The sequence below is a fragment of the Carettochelys insculpta genome, chromosome 14 (genome assembly GCF_033958435.1).
Source record: "Carettochelys insculpta isolate YL-2023 chromosome 14, ASM3395843v1, whole genome shotgun sequence".
Taxonomy (NCBI): domain Eukaryota; kingdom Metazoa; phylum Chordata; order Testudines; family Carettochelyidae; genus Carettochelys; species Carettochelys insculpta.
The window spans coordinates 21,077,793-21,100,038 of record NC_134150.1 but is presented as its reverse complement, the minus strand read 5'-3'; the positions used below and the strand labels follow the sequence as shown (position 1 = coordinate 21,100,038).

Below are 22,246 nucleotides of genomic sequence, written 5' to 3'. Positions count from 1 at the left end.
TTGTTCACAGACCTGGGAGAGCTTACAAAATTCCACCATCACACTTAGTTCCACCATCCAACCTTTTCCAGATCCAGATGCATCTCTGTATAGCCTCACTGTACTTATTAGTCATATTCATCCTATAGTTATAAAGGAAAAGTACAAAATACCCCAAGAAAAATTAATTCTAATGACATTTCCAGCACAATTGCATAGAACCAAAATATTTTAACACTTCAGATAAAGTCTGAAATAGCATCTGGACTATTCAATAAAAATCTGAAAAAGAATTTAGGGATCTACCCATCACAGTCCTATGGTGCTGGATTGGGGAAAAACATGGGAGGCAAGGCTGATTAGAGAGGATACAAAAAGTTTTGCAGAACTCGTGTATACAGCTGCACAAGGTATACACTCAACACTGGTGAAAAAGATACTAGAGCATTGTAGCACCTGCCGTTTTATTTTATTTGCACCTTCAGCAGGCGGAAGATGATGGTGTCTCAGTGAATGCTTTGCTTTGATATGAAATATGGGGCATCACCATGAGCTAAATTCTACTGTTATGGAGGCAACAGAAGTCTGGGCACAGAGGCAGAGAGGAAAGAAGCAATGGGGAAATCTGTGAGCTTGTGCCAAGAAGCAATGTAAGGCTCCTCCTTCAGTGTTTATTTTCAAAAGCAATACGTGAATTTGTTTATACACCTGCACAGCTACATAATAGAGACTGAAGAACTGGTGGAGAATAAAAGTATAATGCATCTTTGTTAAGCCATCGCAGTTATCAAATGTGGGTCTTTGATCACATTAGAGCTCATTAGAACTGAAATTCATTAGGGCCAAACAGAATATCCACAAAACATTAGGTCTGACAATACCCTCCGAACAGCTTAATCACTCACCCCTTTAGGTTTTTTAAACAGTTTTTGTGGGATCATCTGGTTTTGGACATTTTTAAGACGTTATAGCATGTAGCATAATAGCATGATCCAGAAGCACATTGCTTCCATTCTGATCATTGTTAAAATGTTTGCATTTAATAGAGGGAAGTTACAAACAATGGACTTAGAAAATTTGCAGGAATGCCCATAAGGAAGAGAGCAGTTCTGTCCTGCCACAGTAGGTTGGATATATAGAAAATATGTGCTGGTACATTTGGGAGAGCCCAGCTGCCAGGGAAGGTCTGAAGGAGGCCTATAAGAGCATGTTCAAAGGAATCACTGGGCTCTTATTCCCAAACACCCGCTTGCTAGTTGTGTCACTTAGGATAGGAATTGCCACAAAAAGCAGTCTTAAAGAAAGCCTAATTCCACCTCTCATAAATACCGACATTTGGTTATGGAAACTTTTGAATCAAGTCAGAGCCCTGCACCCATGAAACCCAGCAGAGAAATGTCTCTCTACACATAAAATATGGTAATGTGTCCTTTATAGCTTATACACCCAGAATACTATTACCCCAGACTGAATTTAAATAAACTAATAAAGTTCCTCTGCTGGGCTCTGCAGTTAGGTTCTTCATGGTAAATTAATATAATAGATTTCTGCTCTGGTGTTTGAGAGTGAGTCTCTGTGATGTAGAGCCAAGACACCAAAAACCAGATAAGAATATATTGCAGTGGATATGCACCAGGTATAGAATTCCTTAGAGCAGTAGGTATAGGATGCTAACATAAAAGTATCATTAATTATTTCCCTGAAGCTTTGATAATGTGGAATAAGAGAAGTTTGTTAATTTTTTTTTAAACAAAGACTAATGAGATTTGGTGAAACACTGATCTTCAAGACTGCACCTAGCAAGCTTTAACAGATATAATAAGAAAATAAATTACCACATTAGTAGTAGTGAGAATGTTAAGAAATTAGGACCCAGTCTACAAATATTTTACTAGTGGGCTTAGTGCTTCCTAAGGGGAACAGTCATATGTTGCTACATCATCACCTGCAAAGCTAAAAACAGTGAGCCAGAATGTCACAAATCAAGAGATTGACTTAAAAATGACAGTTTCTAAAAATAATTAATTTGAGAGGGTTTACATTCCTTCTGGTTTTCAGGATGCACATGGGCCACATTTTAAAACTTTCATGTAAACCCATGACAGCTAGAAACTATTTTTAGAGGAAAGCTGGGATATTTATGTATTCAGATGACTCCAGGAGCTAGACTTCCAGAGAAACACCAACTATGGCAAGGCTCAGTACAAAAGTGCAAAATGTGGCAACACGTAACTGTAATAAACTGGTAGTAAACACTATACCCTACTATGTATTCACAGGAGTGGGGTCTTAGGTAACATACAAGATTTTTACTATTCATGGGTCCAACATTTGTCAGTGAAGTACCTCTGACTTCCCAGGAGAAATCCCTGTATGTTGTCAGTTAGCATCTATACCTGGAAATTTCTCAATTACTGAAGTCAAGCAGATCTCAATATACTTTTACTTTTGGGTTTTTCTAGACAGTAACTCTTTCCCTTCCATAGGTAAAAGAATAAGTACTAGGTACACTAACACAGTACTTTCCACAAATAAGATAGAATGATGTTCAGAAGCAGACTTGAAATTTCAAGTTTCAGTCTATATGAGAAAAGTAAATATTTAAGAGCTGTGGATCTCAAACTCTATAGAGATCAATCTCCTCCTGTTTATACATTCCTAAATGTTTGTGTGTGCCTCTGTACATGTACTCATTTTCCCCTGGTTATTCTATGTAGAACACTGACAGGAAAAAAAAAAGCCACCAGCCTCCTCTTTATGCACTGAAAACTATGAAACACAATCTTTAGAGAAATGGCCAACAAGGCACTCGCCGGGGGGTAAGAAGTGTGGACAGAGGAACAGCAGTGAATGCTATTTTTAGGTGAAACTTAAAAAAAAAAAAAATAGGATTCAGATTGCAAGCACACTGCTTTTACACAGCCACAAGGTTAGTAAAATGTGTTTTAGTTAAACTTGATAGACATAAGACAACATCAAATTAATTGTTCATCCTGCTTAGATTAGCTGTGAGGTTAACATGTCATAAGCAAATTCAGAAAGAACATTTGGCTTTGTAACACTAATCTATGCAATGTTTTGAGTGAGCCCTCAGCAATCATAACTAAATCTGTAATCATAACTAAATTTCTTTCCTCCAACTGTGGCACAGTATTGCAAACACACCAGTTTCTCTACAGTTGCTGTTCTGCCAAAACTACCAGCACAATTGCCTCCCAGCTGATGAAGCCTAGCAATACAAAACACTTGGTAGTTAACTGCTGTTGTGACAAATAATACTATTTTGCTGACACCCCCCATTTTATTATTGACACATGGAACTGCTCTGCCATTATCTAATTTTAACAACATGTAGTAAATAGCAACTGTGAACCTGTCACAATACGCACTGCATTAACAGAGCTAAATTAAAGCATATAATGAAGCCGTTTTATTACAAATACAGTCCTGTCAGAGTCTAGTAAGTAAAAGATAAACTACTGTCTTTATAGGACTATTATCAGACTCATTTTCTAGCAGATGCTTTCATACTTTTGCTTTTCATCTACAAACCCTACTATAATAATCCTCTTTATAACTACATTTGCTTATTATTCTTGGCTCCCAATGCTGGTGTTCTGAAATCATTTAAGTGTAGAACTTTGAAGATTTGGGAAATATAACATTAAAAGTTATAATATAACCAATCCCTCCAAAGATAAATATGTCATTAACTTTATAGCAATATATTGGAATCCTCAACCACCTATTACCAGCTTTTCTTGCAAGAAGTACTGACTGTGAACAATAGTACATAATTAGGGACAGATTTTGCAATACAACCACTTGAAACATACCTGTAAAACTTGCAAAGTGATCTTGTTTACATGCACAGAAATCTACATTTGCCCATGAACTTGTATGCATGGGTGCACAGAGACATTTAGGCACATAGTTTCTGCCTGTAAATGGCTACTTTTTTTATTCACAAATGGATAGATGGACAATTGATGTTGATGCAAATAAAATTTAGAAACCTCTTTCAAAACGTAGCCCCACAATAGAAAAAAAGACTCTCAAAACAGTTAAAAAGAAGCTGAAGCCGAGTTTCCATTACTTTGCAAATACTTTTTCTTTATTACAATATACACATACTTTAAAATATAAATAATGACTAGACTCCTTTGTTCTAGTCTGGCAGAGGCTAGTATACTTTTATCTACCCTCCATAAAAGAGCTAATCAAAATAATCACATTTTTGCACAATAATTGGCCTGGCCTAATTCATTTGTACTGAAGATATTGCAGCAGAATTCCCCCTTTTGTCCAGTCTATGAACTAATAAATATCACGTGACAAAAAAGCACTTCACCTCACTTTTTCCTGCTGTAAACCAAGCGAATCCTTAAATTCTTAGCGTTTAAGTATTAGTGATGTGTATTCAGTAAGAGATTCCTTTTGTACTTTCATTATCCAGTGACCTTTAGGAGCTTTTTCTGATTTTATTCATGCCCAATGTATTCTGGTATTCTACTTAAAGATATATGAAAAAAGATGATATGACCAGGATTTCATTTACATCACTGTGTAATGGCAATAATCAATCTCCTGGAATGTGGTATGTGGCTTAACTAAAAGCACAAAGTGTACATATGGGAGTGCTGGGAAACCAGGCCATGTAAGAAGTTACAAAGTTTCACCTTTCCAAGCTACTATATGAAAAACACATACAGGAAGGTAAATTAGCTCCACTAGAAACTTGACTGGTATGCATCAGACCAGCCCCAGTGCGACTAAACTCAGCACAACTTTGCTCACAGTTCCGGTCTTAAACTGAACCCAAATTCAGTCTGAACAAAGGGCATCCACAAGAAGTCTATGTTCTCAGAGCGCTCCAGCTTCCTTGCTTGAGCAACACGCCTTCTGCTTCCCAGGCTCCACAAGCCTCTCACATTGTCTTCCCTGACCTCAGTGGATTCTCTGATCCACGCTCTGTGGGTCCACAACCCATGCCAGCTCAAGGCCAGTGTACATATATACACACTCGTCCCTCCAAAAGAAGGGGGATTCTTGTATGCACAAGGACTACAGAATTAGGCTCTTTCACTGGATAGATGATCTCAAAACCATATGCTCCAACCGACAAGACAAACAGGAACTTTGTTAGCCTGAGTCAAAAAGTGCTTTTCAGACATCATTCAGAATAGCTTCTTGTTCCACATTCTTATCTCTATTTTATTTTAAAGGCTTCTGCTTCAGAATGCTGTGACTAGAGATCAAGCAAATAAAAGGGAATTCTGAAGCTCCTATTTGCAATCTCTTTCAAAGCACAGCTCTGTCTAAAATCTACCCCAAAGCAAGTACAGTGTTACGTATTTGAGGCAATCCATACAACACATTTTTTGAGGATTACTTTCTTTGGAACACACAAAATGAAGGATCCATCCAGCCCCTAATGTGCTGCAAAACTTTGGGTTAGCCTCTTTCAGACATTCTTTACAAGAAAGTTGTAAAGATAATGCAGCCAATTTGTCTTTGCGGAGATAAATATGTAGATTATATACGCCTGTGACTTAATCAGAGCATAAGGTTAGTCTTGTTAAGACAGTAGTTTGCGATTCAGGAGGCACAAGTTTAATAGCTAGCTTTGTCTCAGCTTAAGCAAATCACTTGAACTTTTCTTCTTTTCACCCCTTGTTGGCCTTATCTATTTAAGCTGTGCACTCTTTGGGGCAGGGTCATTCTTGTACAGTGCATTTTTATAGACAAATGTAGAGCCCTAGAATAAAGGGACTCTGATATACACAGAGCCACTAAGTCTGGGGTGGGCAAGATACAGCCTGTGGGCTACATACATGCCTATCAAGCCTTTTAATCTGGCCTGTGGCTGATGTGAGGAGGGGGAAGCTTTGCCTGCTGCCCTGGCCCCTAATGAACTCTCTCAGCTTCTATTGGGTGGAAACTAGCCAATGGGAGCTGAGAGAGTTTGCTGGGGGTCGTGTAAAACAACACTCTCTGAGCTCCTGTTGGCCAGTTTTCTGAGAAATTTTGTTGGGGGCAGAGGTAGCAAGCAAAGCCGCCTCCACAGTGTGGACAGCTAGGAGCTATGAGGCTGTCATCAGGCAGGGAAGTTGCCTTAGAGTGCTGCCGGTGGGGAGCTGCTTAGGTAAGCACCTCCTGGCAAGAGCCTGCCTCTGGCACACCACCCTTCCTACACCCCAACTACCTCCCAGACCCTGCATCCTTCCTATATCCCTCCCCCAGGCCAGAGTCCTCTCCTGCACCCATACCCCTTCCAGGACCCTGCACCCCAACACCTGCCCCACGTCAACCACCTCCTCCTTCACCCAAACTCACTCTCAGACCTCCACAGTCCTCTGCCCCAATCCCCCTTCTGCACTCAACCCCAATCCCCCCACTTCAGTAGATGAGTGCATCCCTTGACCACTCACCAAATCATGGAGTAGCCGCACTTCAAAAATTACTGCCTGCCCCAGCACTAACTGCTACTTCAGCACAAATAAAGTCACAACACAAACACACATCTGAAAACATTAATGCTCTATATTAGTGTTTCCCAAAATAATTGGGCTGCAGAATGCTTTTGGGCTTGGAATATATTGATGCAGCACATACATGCTGGTCATGGCGGGGGGGAGCAATATGAGGGGAAGTGGATGACTTCATGCCAAAAAATTGCAACCTTATAATTAAGTACAAAAATTATGTAGAAACCTAAAACTAAAACATCAATATAACACCTGGAAGAAGGATGGTTAGTGTCATCCTTTTGTACAAAACCAGACAGGACAATATTAAGGACTGTCCTTCCTTAAAGCTTAAAAAATATTTTTATGAAAATGAAAAATTCCATATGGAAAAATATTTTTAAATGTTGTGTTTTTATAAATTTGTTATTTTTACAGAACATTACTAAACACAAAAACATTTGACAGTATTTTTTTGAAATGGGAAGAGTGTTTTTGCATTTCTGTTTTGGCATGAGTTGCATAACAACTATACTATTATGAATGTGTGATTAATATACCTACAATCTAAATACTATTCAAAAACCTTAGTATTTTTGATACACACAATTTGTTATATAATATTTGAGAAGGAAAAATATCACTAGGATCAAAATTTGTTCACTGAATAACTATGCATGTCGCACCGAAGACCAGTGTTCCATGGAACACAGCTTGGCAAACACTGCTCTACATGCTGTTACACTTGCTCAGACTGATTTTATTTTACAATTGCAATTTCCACTTCCTTTTTAAAAAAGTGAATTAAGTCTTGGTCTTCTTTGCATTTAGGGAGTCCATACAGATGTCACCAAGCAGTACAACATTACTATCAAATATAACCTTAGTAGTATGGTTTGCCTTACAGTCCAAGTAACAATTTCTACATTGATTTTAATGCTATAGATAATCTACCTGAATGATAGGCAAGCAGTAATCTCTCTAAATCTCATCAGATCACAGCTCTGTTGATTTATGTATTAGTGTAAATGTTACAGATAATCTCCCATTTGACTAGCTAATATTTGCTGTATTAGGCAACAATTTAACCACAACACTAAATCTGTTCTGTTTTGTATTTACAAAGCTGATCTGAAGTTTACACTACTTGCTATTTTTAACTACAAGACTGTGATGCTGGAAGTAGGAAGGCAGGGGCAGGTGCGGGGTTGCTGCATTCCTCTTGTTTGATGTAGTTATACCAAATACCTAACACACAGGTTTTATCACCACTGCACAAAAACTGTTCCAGCACATCTCTGACAGGCTCCAGATTATGGATTTCCTATTTAGATCTGGTTCTGTTACAGGGAATTATGTATCTGTTAGAAAATGTGCCACATTTAATCCACTTTAACATCAGTGAGAAGATAAGGAGGACCATATTTTCGTCCTTGAATGGATTTCCACTGAATTCTACAAGAGCCATGCAAGTATACCTGAGGGCAGCACTTGACCATATAATTACAACTGGTGGAGTACAGTACACAGGAATCCCTCTAAAATTATAGTGAAGCTACTGGGAAGTCTCCTATTGAATTGGGAACAGGAGGGATCCCAAGTTATCCAACATACAGTACCCATATCATGTCATCAACTTTTATATCAAACAGCTGATTGAATTAAACAGAAGCCCTTCTTAAAAACCGATGACAACTATAGTCCTGCGTTTGGGACTATTTCTACTCTTACTCAATGCCAAAAACCTATGTAATATTTTAGGAATAGGATTAGATCTTTATAGCTACAAAATGTTTTGGGATTTATGTTATAACAAACATTCAATTGATGATCTTATGCATATTTTTAAGTGCAAATGACTGGACACACAATTACATAGCGTCATTAATGTGTTTTATAAAATCCAGAACATCACCACAAGGTGCGTGTATAATTTTGCTAAATGGAACAGATGCCTTACTAATAGTGCAGTGGAAAGACAGACCTGCCATTCAACTGTCATGCTTGCATTTCCTTTATTAAAGGGCAATATTCCCACAGCATCAACAGAGAACACGCGCACACACACACACACACACACACACACATTTTTCTTGTTTTAAAATATTTTCTACAGTACATACTGTATTATTTATGGTAAAGGGACTACTTTTTACACAATCCATTCAGGATGCTTGGTCAGTAACATTTTATTTAAGCATTATCTATTGATAGTTAATGATTACTCTACAGATTATTAATCTGGGCCCAGTAATAGGAACCCTTACTTCTATGACTACTTGCATTAAAGCCCATGGAGCCACTCAATAGGTTTTGCAAGGCAGTGGCCTATATCACCAATTTTAAGAGATGTCTTGTTGGCCGTCATTTGTTCCCTTTCTTCCCTATGCAATTTCCTTTTATTCACTTCACACATTTCTTGATGGTCTGTAAACTTCTTTACTCCCTGCTGATGCTCCAGCATGAGGTCACTTGCTGTCTTACCCATCCTGCATTTTCCAGTAAACTGGAAGTACTACGAAGCCAACCAGATACCCCAGAGCACACTAAATGCTGAACAACCAAAGAGCCAAAAAGGGAGCAGGGTAGGAGAGGCACAGTGGGAAGGATTCAAAACAAAAAGATACACATGCCCCTTCTGGATGTGCTGTCTGTTGCATCACTTGCCGCTTTCCCATTTGACCTATGTAGCAATGAGGTGGCACATTCATAGCATGTAACTTTACATCCCCTCTTGCCAGCTTTGGCTTTAAATGCTCATTTTGGAATTCAGACTAGGCTAGAATGCAGGCATATAGTTCCTGGTGTTCAGTTCCTACACCAACAGCATGAATGCTTCTGCATCTGGAAGAGGGTCTCTTTGTGGGAAGCAAACTCATTTTCGTCCTCTGATCTTCCTTGTAGAAAGCCAGCACATACCCTAGGAGAAACCTGAAGTAGGCATATCTGGGGAGTCAGAGCCCAGCAATATGAGTTATCAACTGCTTTCCTTACTGATGCTACAGAAACTCTGTGTTCCCACAGCTATAGACCCTACTGAGCCTCTGTAAACCACCATATGACTTGGTGTCTTGTTGGTTCATTCACCTCTTATCATACAGATTTGACTTGGACTGTCAGAGCCAAGCAAGAAACTGTCATGGTGGGTCAATACAAAATAAATCTTGTTTGACAGCACGACAAAGAAAGTCGAGTCATTATTTATGAAAAAGCGTAATTACTCAAAGTAACTAACATCAGACATTAAAATATTATTTATCAGAAGCCTTGCAGTGTGATTGTGTTTCCTTAAACACGTTTTAAGAGATATTAATGTTCGTGCAAGCACATGTCCAAGTAGGAGCTCTAGAGTGCAAAGTTTTCTATTTTTTCCACAAAAACAGACTAAACACCAGTACTGGTAATGTCAACTTTCCCCAAAGTAACTTGCCTTTGTGCCTTAGTTCTGAGCAGGAGGGCCTGTTCCATGCCAATCTGTCTCTAACCACAGCAAAGATGGCAGCAGCTTTCCATCTCTATCAACCTAGAATGCATTAGAAAGAGCAGCAGCTTGGAGGTCCTAATCTTCATGTTACTAATCCCTTGGGTTTTATAATGGATCTCCTTCCCACGCTGATGTTTTAATTATCATACTGCTAGGCTGATCCAAGTTGTGCAAAATTATGGAAACAAACTGACCGAAGTAAATTTTGTCATTTGGGGTCTCTCGAGTCAGGTGGAAGAAAAGCACATTATCTTTAAAAGACACCAGCACAGAATAAAAACCACTATGTATTCTCTGTAGGTAGACACTAACAATGGCTTCTGCATACCTTATTAAATAAGCACAATGACAACTACACCAGCTCTATAGAACAACCTCAATTTTCTGCTTAAAAGTAACTAACCTATATGCCACTGTGTGGCAGTGTTCATTGATGCTAGCCTGTGCAAAGAGGATGTCTCAACAGCAAAGCTTGGTTTAGTCTGTTTTGTAAGGTGCCCAGATGGCAACTCTCCCTAACAGGACCAGATGCTTCTCTGCATTCCACCAGGTTTCACTTGATTTAAATGAGCCTAGTCCCTCCATACCATTGTGTTTTATTTTTGGAAATTAATCCTCTTTAGGAATGACATGGTAGTGGCACACCCCTCAACGACAGGCATGTAAAATCAGGACAGACAGCAATTTAGGTAATCTAGGCAGTGGATCTTGCCCTAAGACACAACTAACATGCTCTCTTGGCTGCACACACTCATGTCCATCTGTTATGGTGGCACCACGCCAATTACCTTTTGATCAGACTGTTTTATCAGGATATATGCACTTTGCAAGCATTGACTTAGATGAGCAGACTGCACAACAGTACATATTCTAAATGGGCCCTCTTTTACATAGCAAGATCCTTCCTTATGTTAGTACTGAAATAGAGGGATCACAGGACTATTTAATTTTCCACATGAATGTTTAACTTAGATCAAGAGGGGAAAGAGGAAGATATGAAAATAATATGCAAAACAAGCTCTGGCTGCTAAAACGACAATCTACATGCCTAATGGAAAAGAATGGCTTACAGGCATTCTATTGTTCTTGTTTAATTCCCTGTTATCACTGTCAGCCAAGGGAGTGTCTACCACCAATAGTGTAATGTGTACAAAAAGGTTAAGGACAGAATATTTTCATTTATCTTGAAAAGTCACTACAGGCTGAACCTCTTTAGTGCAGCACCCTCATTTGGCACCAGTCAGATCCTGAGAGAATGTGCCAGGCCATGGGATGTCAATATTGTCTAGCAGCATTACCAACACTTCCTTCCACTGCTTACTCTTAAAAGACATTTAGAGATAAATTAGAGCTAAACAGCAGCACAGAACACTGAAAGCCAGGACTGGGGGCTGTAAACAAACTTTATGGGACCATAAGAAACTTGGCCACAACCGTGATAAGTGGACATCCAGCAAACTAAAATCATGCCAGAACATGGATGCTGCCAGATAAGTTTCAACCTGTATTAGATTGCATACGCCATCCTCACTAGCCCCAGTGAAAACAAACATATCCAATATTCCTTCAAATGGTGCAGAATAAAATGCAGATCTCACAGGATAGTTCTGCATGGGAAATCCACCTGACTGAGCAAAGAACAGACACAGGTAAAAATCACAGAACACGGTTAATCTACGAGCCATATAAAGTTCCTGGATAACAACAACTGATTTGGTTGGTTTCAATTATCTGGTGCAAAGAGTGCGTGTGTTTGATGCAGAAGTGTAAATGGAAATAAGGAAAGGTGCACATTTTCACTTAAAGATGAGTCACCTTTCAAGAACCTGCTCCTGTGAGATGACCTCAGTTCTTTTTCTGAGCATGCTTAACTGTAACATATCAGCATACACCACCTTCCACATATACAGGCATAACTACTTGCTCTACATCAGGTAAAAGACAGTGACCAATACATGAACCAGACACAGCCAGAATAATATTGAATATCTTGACAGTCTTCACAATGCAGGATTTCACTACTTGGAACAATAAGGGCCAGCTCCTGCTACCAGTAAAGTGAATGGAATTTTACAACTGACGTCTGTGGAAGCAGGATTGAACCATAATACACTACAAATTACCGGTGTTGAAAGAAATCAGCTTAAAGACTTCTCACTGTCTGCTTAATATTTGCACTTGCAAGTTTTATTAAATGAAAGGTAATATAATCAGCTTTAAAAGCTAAAATGTAGAGTTCATTGTACAGCAGTTGACATTTAGCTTTCTGTTGTCCAAATTCTGTATACTGGTCTATGTGGGGGACAAGGGCTTACCCACAAAATTCAGCTTGTAGCTTTGAGGCTTGAAGACCTCTATAGAAAAATTGCTACATTTTATTTTTGAATGCCATTCCTACTCAAAAAACAAATGTATATATATAAAAAAACAGAAACCAAGCACAGATGTAGAAAACAACTAACGTTGTGTAGGTTATACCGATAATAATAATAATATAAAAAAAACCACCCTCAGGCTTCTATCCTACTCACAGTAGAGTTCCCCACAAAACTGACTTCCTTTAAAATAGTGCAGAATTGAGTCTTAAAAGTTGATTCTTTCAAAACTTAAATATTTAAATAAATGTATCCACATATTTTAACTATTTGCAGTTTTCCCCATTGCACTTACTGAAGTCCTTTATTGACACTTGATCCATTCCACTGCTCCCAGATGTACAGATTTTCATTATGATTTAAAACCATCTGCCCTTTAAATCAGACACCCCTATTTTTACCCTTACTCTGGATAAAAACTACATCTATCTATTGTTACTTAGGGAAAGCTAAGTCCACAGTAAGCCTTTAAAGACAGCTGGAACATCTTCTGAAGTAACAGGTAAATGCTTATTGTATGTGCAACTGAAAAGATACACCCACAGCAGAATCCAGAAAACTCAGATCACTACTATGACTAGGACAAAAGAACCTGCAATACGGGTGGTCAGCAACAGAGTTTTCCTCTTTACTAGCAGCTCCAGTTTGCTGTTGCCAGTTGGAAAGGAAACTGACGTGCTCCACAAACCAACCAACCTAAATCCTCCCATTTGCCACCCATTCTGCTAGGCTTCCCCGGGCCTGTCCGCTCAGCTCCCAAATCGCTGTGGCTCAGAGGAGCTTTGGGAGCCTGTCACCCTGACCCATCAGACCCGGGGGCAGAGGGACAAGGCCCTCGGAACCTCCCAGTTATCACACACGCGGCTCACTTTATGGCAGCGCTGCTTTTAGGTCTCTTGGTTCCTTCCTGCCGAATCCGGAGACGCCGGGCGGGCGCTTGGCGCCGGCGCTGCCCCCGCGCCCCGCTGGGTGTCGCTGCGCGGCCGGCGCTCACCTACCTGAGCCGTGCTGCTGGCGGAGGATGGCGGCCTGGCCCGGCGGGGGCGAGGCCGAGGAGGCCGCCGCGGTGGTGGTGGCGGCAGCAGCCGCGGCGGCGGCGGGGGAAGCGGAGGCGGCCGTGGGCCCGGCGCCCTGGGGCGGCAGCAGGCGCTTCTCCAGGCCGGGCTCGGCCGTGGCCCGGCTGGCCGGGCTGTAGCGGCGCGGCCCGCTGCTCTGGATGTGCGACACCGCCTCGGCCGCCTGCACGTCGGGCGGGGAGAAGCGCGACACGACCCGCAGCAGCGCCTGGGCTTTGTGCTCCTGGGTCTCGGCGTCGCCGTAGTCCGACACCCGGCACTCGTAGACCCCCTCGTCCTGCCGCCGCACGCCGGACAGCCGCAGCCGGTGCGAGATGTCATTGCCCTGGACGCGCACCGTCTGCAAGAGACCACAGCCCGCGGGTCGGTCACTGCCCCGCAGCGCAGCGCAGCGCAGCGCGCCGCCGCGGCCCCAAGCAGCCCCGCCCGCGTCCCTTCCTCGCACCTGTCCTGTGGTTACCCCCGCCTGCCCCCCCGCACCTTGTTCCAGCCCCAGGTGCCAAGCCTGCCCCTCCCGGAAAGTAATGCACTCCCCCTCCAGCGTGCTTCACTCGCCCTCTCTCCCACACAGCGCGGCATCGCCACACCCCGAGCACCTGAAACCAGCCCCTTCCTCTCCTACAATTCACCCTTCCCGACCCTCCTGGAGGCTGCCCAGCCCCCTTACCAAGTCACAGCCTGTGCCGGCCCTGCCAAAATCAGAGGCATTAAGTGATGCCTACTTCCCTAAAGCACCAAGCCCCTGAATCCACCACTTCCACACAAGTGCACCCACCCCTCCACCCTCAGCTCCAAAAGTAAATGCAACTCCCCTCCTGCATCAAACACAAATTTACACAAACTACTGCTCCCATCCCATATCCTTCCTAAATAACTACTGTAAGCCTGTCATCTCCCCAAAGTGTATTCCAGTCCTTCCCTTCCACACCATCAAATCAGCAGCCACTAACCCTGTCCCTCTCCCTTCCTAAAGTTCAGGCATAGTGCTTGTCGTTTAAAATTCACTTTTAAAACACCTATCATCCTGCCCTCATCCCCTTCTAAAACTCAAGGCATCTCCCATCTAAAACCCAGCATCCAGTCACTAATCCTTCCATTGCCTTTGTAAAAATAAATCTGAGTGGTGATCTGCCCCCAAATGAAACAACCCCTCCAGCCACTTAACCCTCTTAGTTCAAACACCTAGCTTGTTAAAAATAACACTTCCTTCCTTATCCCAGCAAAGCATAATGCAAACCACCCAGTCACTAACCTTCCCCTCCCATCTAAACATACATGCCTTAGCTAAGTCATCTCTCGCTACCACCAAATCCACCACAAAATATCCATACACCTTCATATGCAATTGACAGACTACAGCCACCATCCCCACATCTGACACATTAGCCATTACCTATTGTCTTTCACCTTCAGATATCCTCACAATAAACACAGGATCAAGGAATGAAATTCTGCTGGTTTTACTGATTGCCTTTTGTTTCAGTGGGACTATTAGCCTGAGTGAATTGAAGATCTCATGCTACCGTCTTTAATTGCTACAAGTCTCCCTACCTTCCTGAGCACCCTTTTCTTACGCTAGTCTCCCCAGGTAGAAATAAGAATGACAGTGGTGGGATTGAATCCAAGCAAATAAAATGGCCTGCTCATGCTTCCATTTACACCAATACCTGGATTGGGCCCCACATCAATAGAAATTTCCCACTGCTGGGAGGAGTGGGTTTTCAGTGCAGAGGCAACTGAATGAAAAGCTGAATTATCTTGACCTGACCTCCAGTATTTTTCAGGGTAAATTAACCCAAGGGGGAGGGAGCACAAATAAAACTTGACAGTTAAAATAGAGACATATGGTAACATTTTGATGGAGATACGAGACACCAAGGAGAGGAAAATATGCAGGCACCTTCTATGCGCCAGCAATTAATTGTTTTAGAGGGTTAAACTGGCTGAAATCATGGGGGTGGGGGGGGGGGGGGGAAGAGGCAGGAAGAAAGGTGTCACAAAATCAACATATACTATACATATAGAAATTGTGTGTCACTCAGTTTGATCTGCACTTACGCTGATTTTAGTTGCATCCTTATTTGTTACCTAAAAAAGCAGAGAGGGAAATATATTAGACTAGACTCCTAAAGCATATTATTATAAGCACTTGCATGCCTTCCCAAACAGAGGGGTGGAAAGACAGATCCTCAGTGCAACTTTCATAACTTAGTTCAAACTGATTGCATGTGACTAGTGGGTGAATTTGATTTAATCAATTTGTTCTTCAGGAACAGGATTGCTTTGATAAAATTTAACTGGTGCTTGTAGCAAAAGCGTTTTCTTTGTTAAGGGATATATGTATGCAGAAGAATCCTTGCTCCTTGTGTGAACAAAGAAGTAGTAATTGTAAAATGATCAATTAAATTTGAAATAGGCAGTGGTGATTGTCTTCTATGGCAGTGCAGAGTTATGCTTGGACATGAGTTGGGAAGGCCAGATCCTGAACTGCTTTAGTGCAGAGGTGAGGTCCCTAAACAGCTCAAGATCAGATGCTGCTCATCAGTTTTTGGATCTGATTAGTTCCTTGTTGCAATCAACTTTATTATAAAGTGAAATGAAGACTCCGATCTTTCTGATATGCCTCCCATCATTTTCCAGGCATTCCTTGCCACCATTTATTGTAAAGCAGCTCACAGTCTTATATAAGGTTAAAGACATTTCAATCCAAGCGATTTATTTCCCTCTCTGACAACTGAGTTAACATTTTCCCCAGCTAGGCTGCATCACATTACTTTGGACTTTATATGCTGTGTATCTATATTTGAGCTTTGCCAGAAAACAAGCCTGCCATATAAATGGGACCTGGTGTAGGCATTAGAGGCTCCTCAGGGAATATCATCAGCCTTAATGGATCTGTGGTAGGAAAAGGTCATATGCAGTATACTTTGGAAAGACACATTTTGGAACTCCTGCTCGAGACTTTGCCTATGATGTTTAACCTTGCTTTATGTACTGAGCAGTAGTTATGCTGCCAATAGAAGGTGTTGCACCAAGATCTAGCCTGCAGAATAAACTGGGGTGTCAGGGAAATGCAGCCTAGAAACGAAGACTGGAGCCTATATGTGAGCCAAGAGGCCTTCAGTGGGTTGAGAAAGAACACACAAGATTTAACCTGACCCCCTTAACACATGTTAATCACTTCCTTTCAGTATGCAAATAAATCATCCAACTGCAGGTTTGTCCTGCAAGATCTCCAGCTAGGAGCACCTCCTTCTTTCCTCCATCTGCTCTTCTTAATCAGCTTACACAGAGGCACACATCTTGTTTAATCAACCTCTCCCAGTTTTGCTGGGTACTGATTTGCTGCTCGGCTCACAACAACGCCGTTTCTCAGTTGCCTCCTGTTTATCCCTGCTTTGTAATGTAATACAATAAACCCCTTTAAAGCTGCACTCTAGCTGTGTCTTAACCCTGGAGCTTGAGCAATGAGATGCCTACTGTTCCTTAAGAATATTTTTACAATCCCCAAGGTGCTGTCAAGACATAGGGGGGCAAAGGACCAAATACTATTTGGTCCTCCTCTCTTCCAGCTGGACTCCTACCTGCTCCTTTCACCTGCAGTGTTTTTTCACTTTATTTTAATCACTCTCGGAGCTTGTGGCACTCAATGAATATGTATGTTTCTGTGGCACTCTGTTACCTTGCTTCTGCTGCCAGCGGCACTGATGGCTAATTCATGGGCAAGTTCTCTGGCTGGTTCTTTTAGGTACCACCACTGGATTTCCAAGGAGTAAGAGGTGGATCCGCTGGCCCGAAAAGCACAAGGCATCTCAATATCATCTCCCTCCCTAACAGTCACATCTTTGGGAACTTCAGTAAATGCAGCTGGGAGGAGAAGATAGAGTTACAAGGGCTGGTTAGCAGGAGAGATTAAGAGACAACATCAGCCTGGTTCATTCTAATCTGAGCTGCTTTCACTCCAGGGCTCTCGGGTAAAGGAGTGTCTCCTGTATCAGCGGCTAAGGACCCAGCTCAGCAGCCCCGCCAGCAGAGGTGATCTGGGGTCTCCTTCCCCCGCAGCCCGGGCACGCACCTCCCGGCGCCTCAGCAGTACCAGTGACCAAGGGGAGCCGTCTGCCGAGGGCCAAAAACCTGGCTCACACATCGACAGCCAACAACTGCCTGCTTCCGATCGCTCCCCTCCAACCAGCCAGGGAGCGCAGGCAGCCCGCAGCCCTGAGCCTTGGGCTTCAGAGACCTGCCCCACCCCCGACCTGCGCTTTCCTTGCCCGCATAAAGCCCCCCCCGCCGCCACCACACTGCGTCCGCAGTAAAGTTCTCCCAGCCCCCGGCGCGTCCATGCTCGCCTCCGACCGGGTCACACGGGGGGAGGCTGCACACCAGGGGCCGAGGAAGAATAACGTGCCAGGACCTAGCCAAAAATGCCCTTCCCACCGCGCCCAGAGCCCTCCCCGCCCGGGGCCTCCGGCTGCCCGTCCGCCGTGCTCCAGAGGGACAGGGAGTTTGCTACTCACCGTTCACTAGGAACAGCAGCGGGGCATTGACCGTCAGGTAACAAAGGGCGCCGAGCAGCCCTCGCCTTTCCATCTCATCTAGGTAGGCTGCAGGGGCGGCGGGCCGGGGGAAGGCGGCGAGCCCAGAGCAGCTAAGGCATCCTCAGTCCCAGCGCCCGGACAAGACGCGCCCCCGGCAGGGGCTCTTCCCGGGAAACGCGCAGCGCAGCCACGCCAAGCGAAACCCAGGCGGGAGGCAAGTGTACGATCCCCAGCCAGCAGCTCGGCGCCGTGTGCGGCGCTCCCGAGGCTGCGCCGATCACTCTCGGCTCGGGGGTCCCCCGCTTGGTGGTACCCGACAGTCAGCGGGATTCAACTTCCTGGCGCGGACACGGCGTCGCTGCTGGCCAAAAGCGGGGAGAGGGCCCTGGGCTCCCCTCCAAGCCCCATCACCATGGCCAGCGCGGCTCGGCTCTTCCAGGCAGCTCCAAGGCGGCGACTTCCTCGGCTCTAGGACTGGGCAGCAGTCGCGGCGTTCCCCCTCGCGGCCCCGGCTCGCTCCCCCTGCTGGGGGTGGGACAGTCGGGAGGTGCTTGGGCACGTCCAAATCCGCCTTCTGCTTCCTGCAGCCCAGCAACTAACCACGGGCGCCCCCCGCCGAGCCCGCCCCGGCGCTGCCAGCCGAACGCCGCGCTCTCCCCAGCCCCGAGCGCCCCGGAGCGGGCGGGCGGCGCGCAGCCCCTGCAGCCCGGCGGTGGACAGGAAAGCGCCCGCCCTCGGGGTCTGCGACCGCCCAGACAAGCCCGGCCCTGATCCCTCCGTTGGCTCGCCGGGGTGCGGCTGCGCGTTCGCTTGCCCGGCCGGGGGCACCGCGCTTCTCTCGGCTGCGTCCTGGACGCCCCCAGCGGCGACGCCCCGCCCCGGTCCCCACCAGCCGCAGGGAAAGTTACACAGCCCAGCGGTGCAGCTGCTCGCGGCACACGAGCCCGCACCCGCCACGTGCTGGGCGCCTCACCAGGGCTCAAGCCACCGCCCCCCTCCCCCGCAGCGACGCGGAGCCGACGGGCCAGGCTGCGGCACGCCCAGCCGAGGGAGCACGCAGGGCCGGCGGCAGGGGGCCTCACAGCCGGACTAGCGGATTGGGAGCAAGGCAGATTTCCGGTCGGGCCCGGGGCGGGAGGGGGTGTTTCCTGCCCTCCGCCAGGGCCCGGCTCCTGCCGCTCGGGCACAGCGGGTGCCGCCTGGCTCCGAGTCCAGCTGCTCGGGCGGGGCAGAGAACGGCGCCGCGAAGCACGGAGGGAGGTGCCAGGGAGCGGCCCGGCCAGCCCAGGTGGGGACTGGGGGGGCTGCTGTCCCCCGCGCCGCGCCCACCCAGAGCCCCTCCGGCTCAGCTGCCGCAGCCGCGCTCACCTGGCGGGGAGGAGGAGACGGAAGGAGCCGAGGCCCCGGCTCTAGCTCATGCCTGAGACTCATCATACAGTGCCAAGCCCGCGTGGCTCTGGTCGTCGCGTTACTTCTGCTTCGCGCGCTTCCCCGAGGAGCTGGGCTGTGTCTGGAGGAGGAGGAGTGACCGGAGACCCAGGAATTCCTCTCTCTTTTGCCAGGCAGAGCCTCCGTCTCTCCCCTCCTGGCTCTAGTGCTGGGGCTTGTGCAACGGACGTTGCTCAATACAACACACCACTTACCTCAGTCTGCAGCACTTGCCAGTGCCAGTGAAAGTTCGATGGTCATCCCTACAGGCGACCGAGCACCCAGGCTGCTGGAACCATTTCTGTAGCAGGGATGCTGCGAGCCATTGAACCAAACTGTAAACCTTGTCTGGAATGGAAACCACTAAAAGCCGCAGCATGTCCTCCCCTGCCCCCAACCCCTGTTTCCAGTACCTCTGTCGTTGGCAGTTTTCATCAGAAAGCTCAGTTCCAGGTAGCTTTCCCGTTGGCACTGAAAATTGGCTACAAAGTGAAAAGTGAAATACATGGTGTTGACAAAGCCATTTTAGGAAAGATTATTTCATAGCAAGATTAAACATTTCATGCTTAGCATGGTGACCAGTATCGGGGTAGCCCCGTTAGTCTTAATCCGCAAAAACAACGAGAAGCCCTGTGGCACCTTATAGACTAACAGATCTAACAGGACTTGTTGTTGACTTTCACCTTAATCCTTCATCATTCAGTGTTTATTAACTGAACAGATGACTATTAAGTTAATAGAATTTATTATTGCATTCACAGCTTTGGAAAATTTTCAGCACTCCTATAATCAATAAACTTCCATTTCCATGAAATGTTGGTGATGATGTAGCAAACAGCTTGAGAACACTGTCTGCTAACTATCCCTTATTTTTCCCTGGAGCTCTGTGCCTGCCCATGATGACTGCTCAGTCTGACTGCTCTGGAGCAGCTGCTGGTACCTAGCTTACACCTGGGGCGTGGAGTTTATTACTTGAGGAGCCAGGTCCTATCACTGTTAACAGAAGCATCCCCATGTTAATAATATACTGACATTTCTAATTAAATATGTCAGCCAGATGTTTTCCCTCTGCTGCCTGGATGACAAGAGAAGGTGTGGGGGGCTATGGTTGCCGTGAGTGGCAAGTTGTGAGGAGTGTTCCCTCTAATTATTTTCCATTCATGGATGGAATCAATTTTGTTACATGCACCAAGGCAGGTGCTCATGTGCACCAACACTAGAAACACAATGCTGTACACTATGGGTTGGCTGTGAGCACCGTGCTAATCAGCTGAGTGGCATCTGAATCTCCCCTGGGCAGCTGCCCAAGCACTCAGCCTACAGGGAACACTGATGTGTGGATGTGTGCCACCAGTAGAAACACAGGCTGCCAGCTGTGGGCAGCCATGGGCACTCTGCTGATCAGTTAGGCAGCACCTGAATCTCTCCTGGGTGACTGCTCAAGTGCTCAGCAAACAGGGAATACTGGTTGTGAGGACAGTAGCCAATCAGTTTAAGGAATGACATGGGGGACATACTAACCCCCTCTCATCCCCACTCCCCCCAAAAAACCTGATTAGTTTGAGTTAGTAACCACGATACATCTGTGTACCTGTCATTGACAGGGACCATGGTGGTTTCAATACAATTCTGTATGGCTCACTCCCTAATCTCTCACAGAGGGTTTGGCAGAATAGGAGACTTCCAGGTGCTGCAGAAAGCAGCTTTGGGAACTCAGCAGATGGCACTCTTCCTTCCATGTTAGTGATTAAATTAATATCCAATAGGGGTTTGGGGCACTGGGCTGCTGAAGATGTCTTTCATATGAGAGGTGAAACAGAAGATCGAGCCACTGATGAAGTCTGCCATGACATATTTTTGAAAGAGCAAGGACTCACTCAAACTTTACTTGCATTTCCAGCAGAAAAGGATGACTTAAAAGCCATGTGAGGCTATCATAAAAGGAACCTAAAAAAAGGTCATTTGTTTTAATAGATGAAGAACAAGTTCTCTCAACACGCAGGCTCTTTTAAAACAGAAGTTTGTCTGAAAAAAGATGATGTAAACAAATGCTTTTCTGCAGCGCCCCCCCCCCCCAAAAAAAAATCCCTACTGGTGCTACAGTTAAATCATCTTTGACCTTGGCAAAACGCGTGGGAGATCAGCCATAGACAGCACTCAGTTGGCTGGTAGGGCTTCAGCCATGGTGTCCTCCAACCCTACTTAGCGCAGACCTTAAAGATACAGTAGTTGACACCAATAGCTATCCATGTGCAACATGCACTAGCTTTTACACAAGTGTTTCCCTATTTTATTAGGCCACAGAGCCCGTTTAAACTCACAAAAAATTTTGGAACCTCTAACAGGTGATCACACCACTGACTGCGCACACAGTGCTGAGTAGTGACATCATCATTCCCCCTCCCCCCGGCTAAGGTGGCATTACACAGGGACCCTGATCATGGCAAACACAAATGAAAATAGTTTTAAATAAAATTCCTAAATGCTCACAATTTTATTTTTTTTTAATTGTAGAATGTTATTGTAATGGAACTTTCTCACAGAACCCTTATTTTCACTTCAGAACACCATTTGGGAACATTGTTTTACACTTGATGTCACTGAGTCAGTCATAGCCACGCTGAGAAAGTTGTACAAAAACTTAACTGTATAGGAAACTACCTTCACTCCATTAAATTTCACTTCCTATTTTGTACAGCTGCTGTGTTCCACTTCAACAGTGACCACATGTCAGTGAGAGGGAATGTGACCTTTCCGTAGCCTTTGATCACCTCACAGTGGATAGCAAGAAGCTTACCAGACACTAAGACCCCATCTACACTAGCCTCCTCCTTTCGGAAGAGGCACTGCAATGGGTGAGTTGGGAAGATGCTAATGAGGTGCTGGGATGAATATACAG

The 22,246-nt window shown here is 44.9% G+C and overlaps 1 protein-coding gene across 1 annotated transcript in view; it reads right to left on the bottom strand.

The window, feature by feature from the left end:
• The window catches only part of VSTM2B (V-set and transmembrane domain containing 2B), a 31,852-nt gene extending 13,085 nt beyond the window's left edge, over positions 1-18,767 (bottom strand). Inside the window, exons 1-4 of the mRNA XM_075008841.1 lie at positions 17,899-18,767; positions 17,064-17,248; positions 15,440-15,469; positions 13,304-13,721 (exon numbers count right to left, since the gene is read on the bottom strand). Of these exons, the coding sequence (XP_074864942.1) occupies positions 13,304-13,721; positions 15,440-15,469; positions 17,064-17,248; positions 17,899-17,971 (706 nt within the window). The 5' untranslated portion in view covers positions 17,972-18,767. The remainder of the gene's footprint in view (positions 1-13,303; positions 13,722-15,439; positions 15,470-17,063; positions 17,249-17,898) is intronic.
• Positions 18,768-22,246: the final 3,479 nt, after the last annotated feature.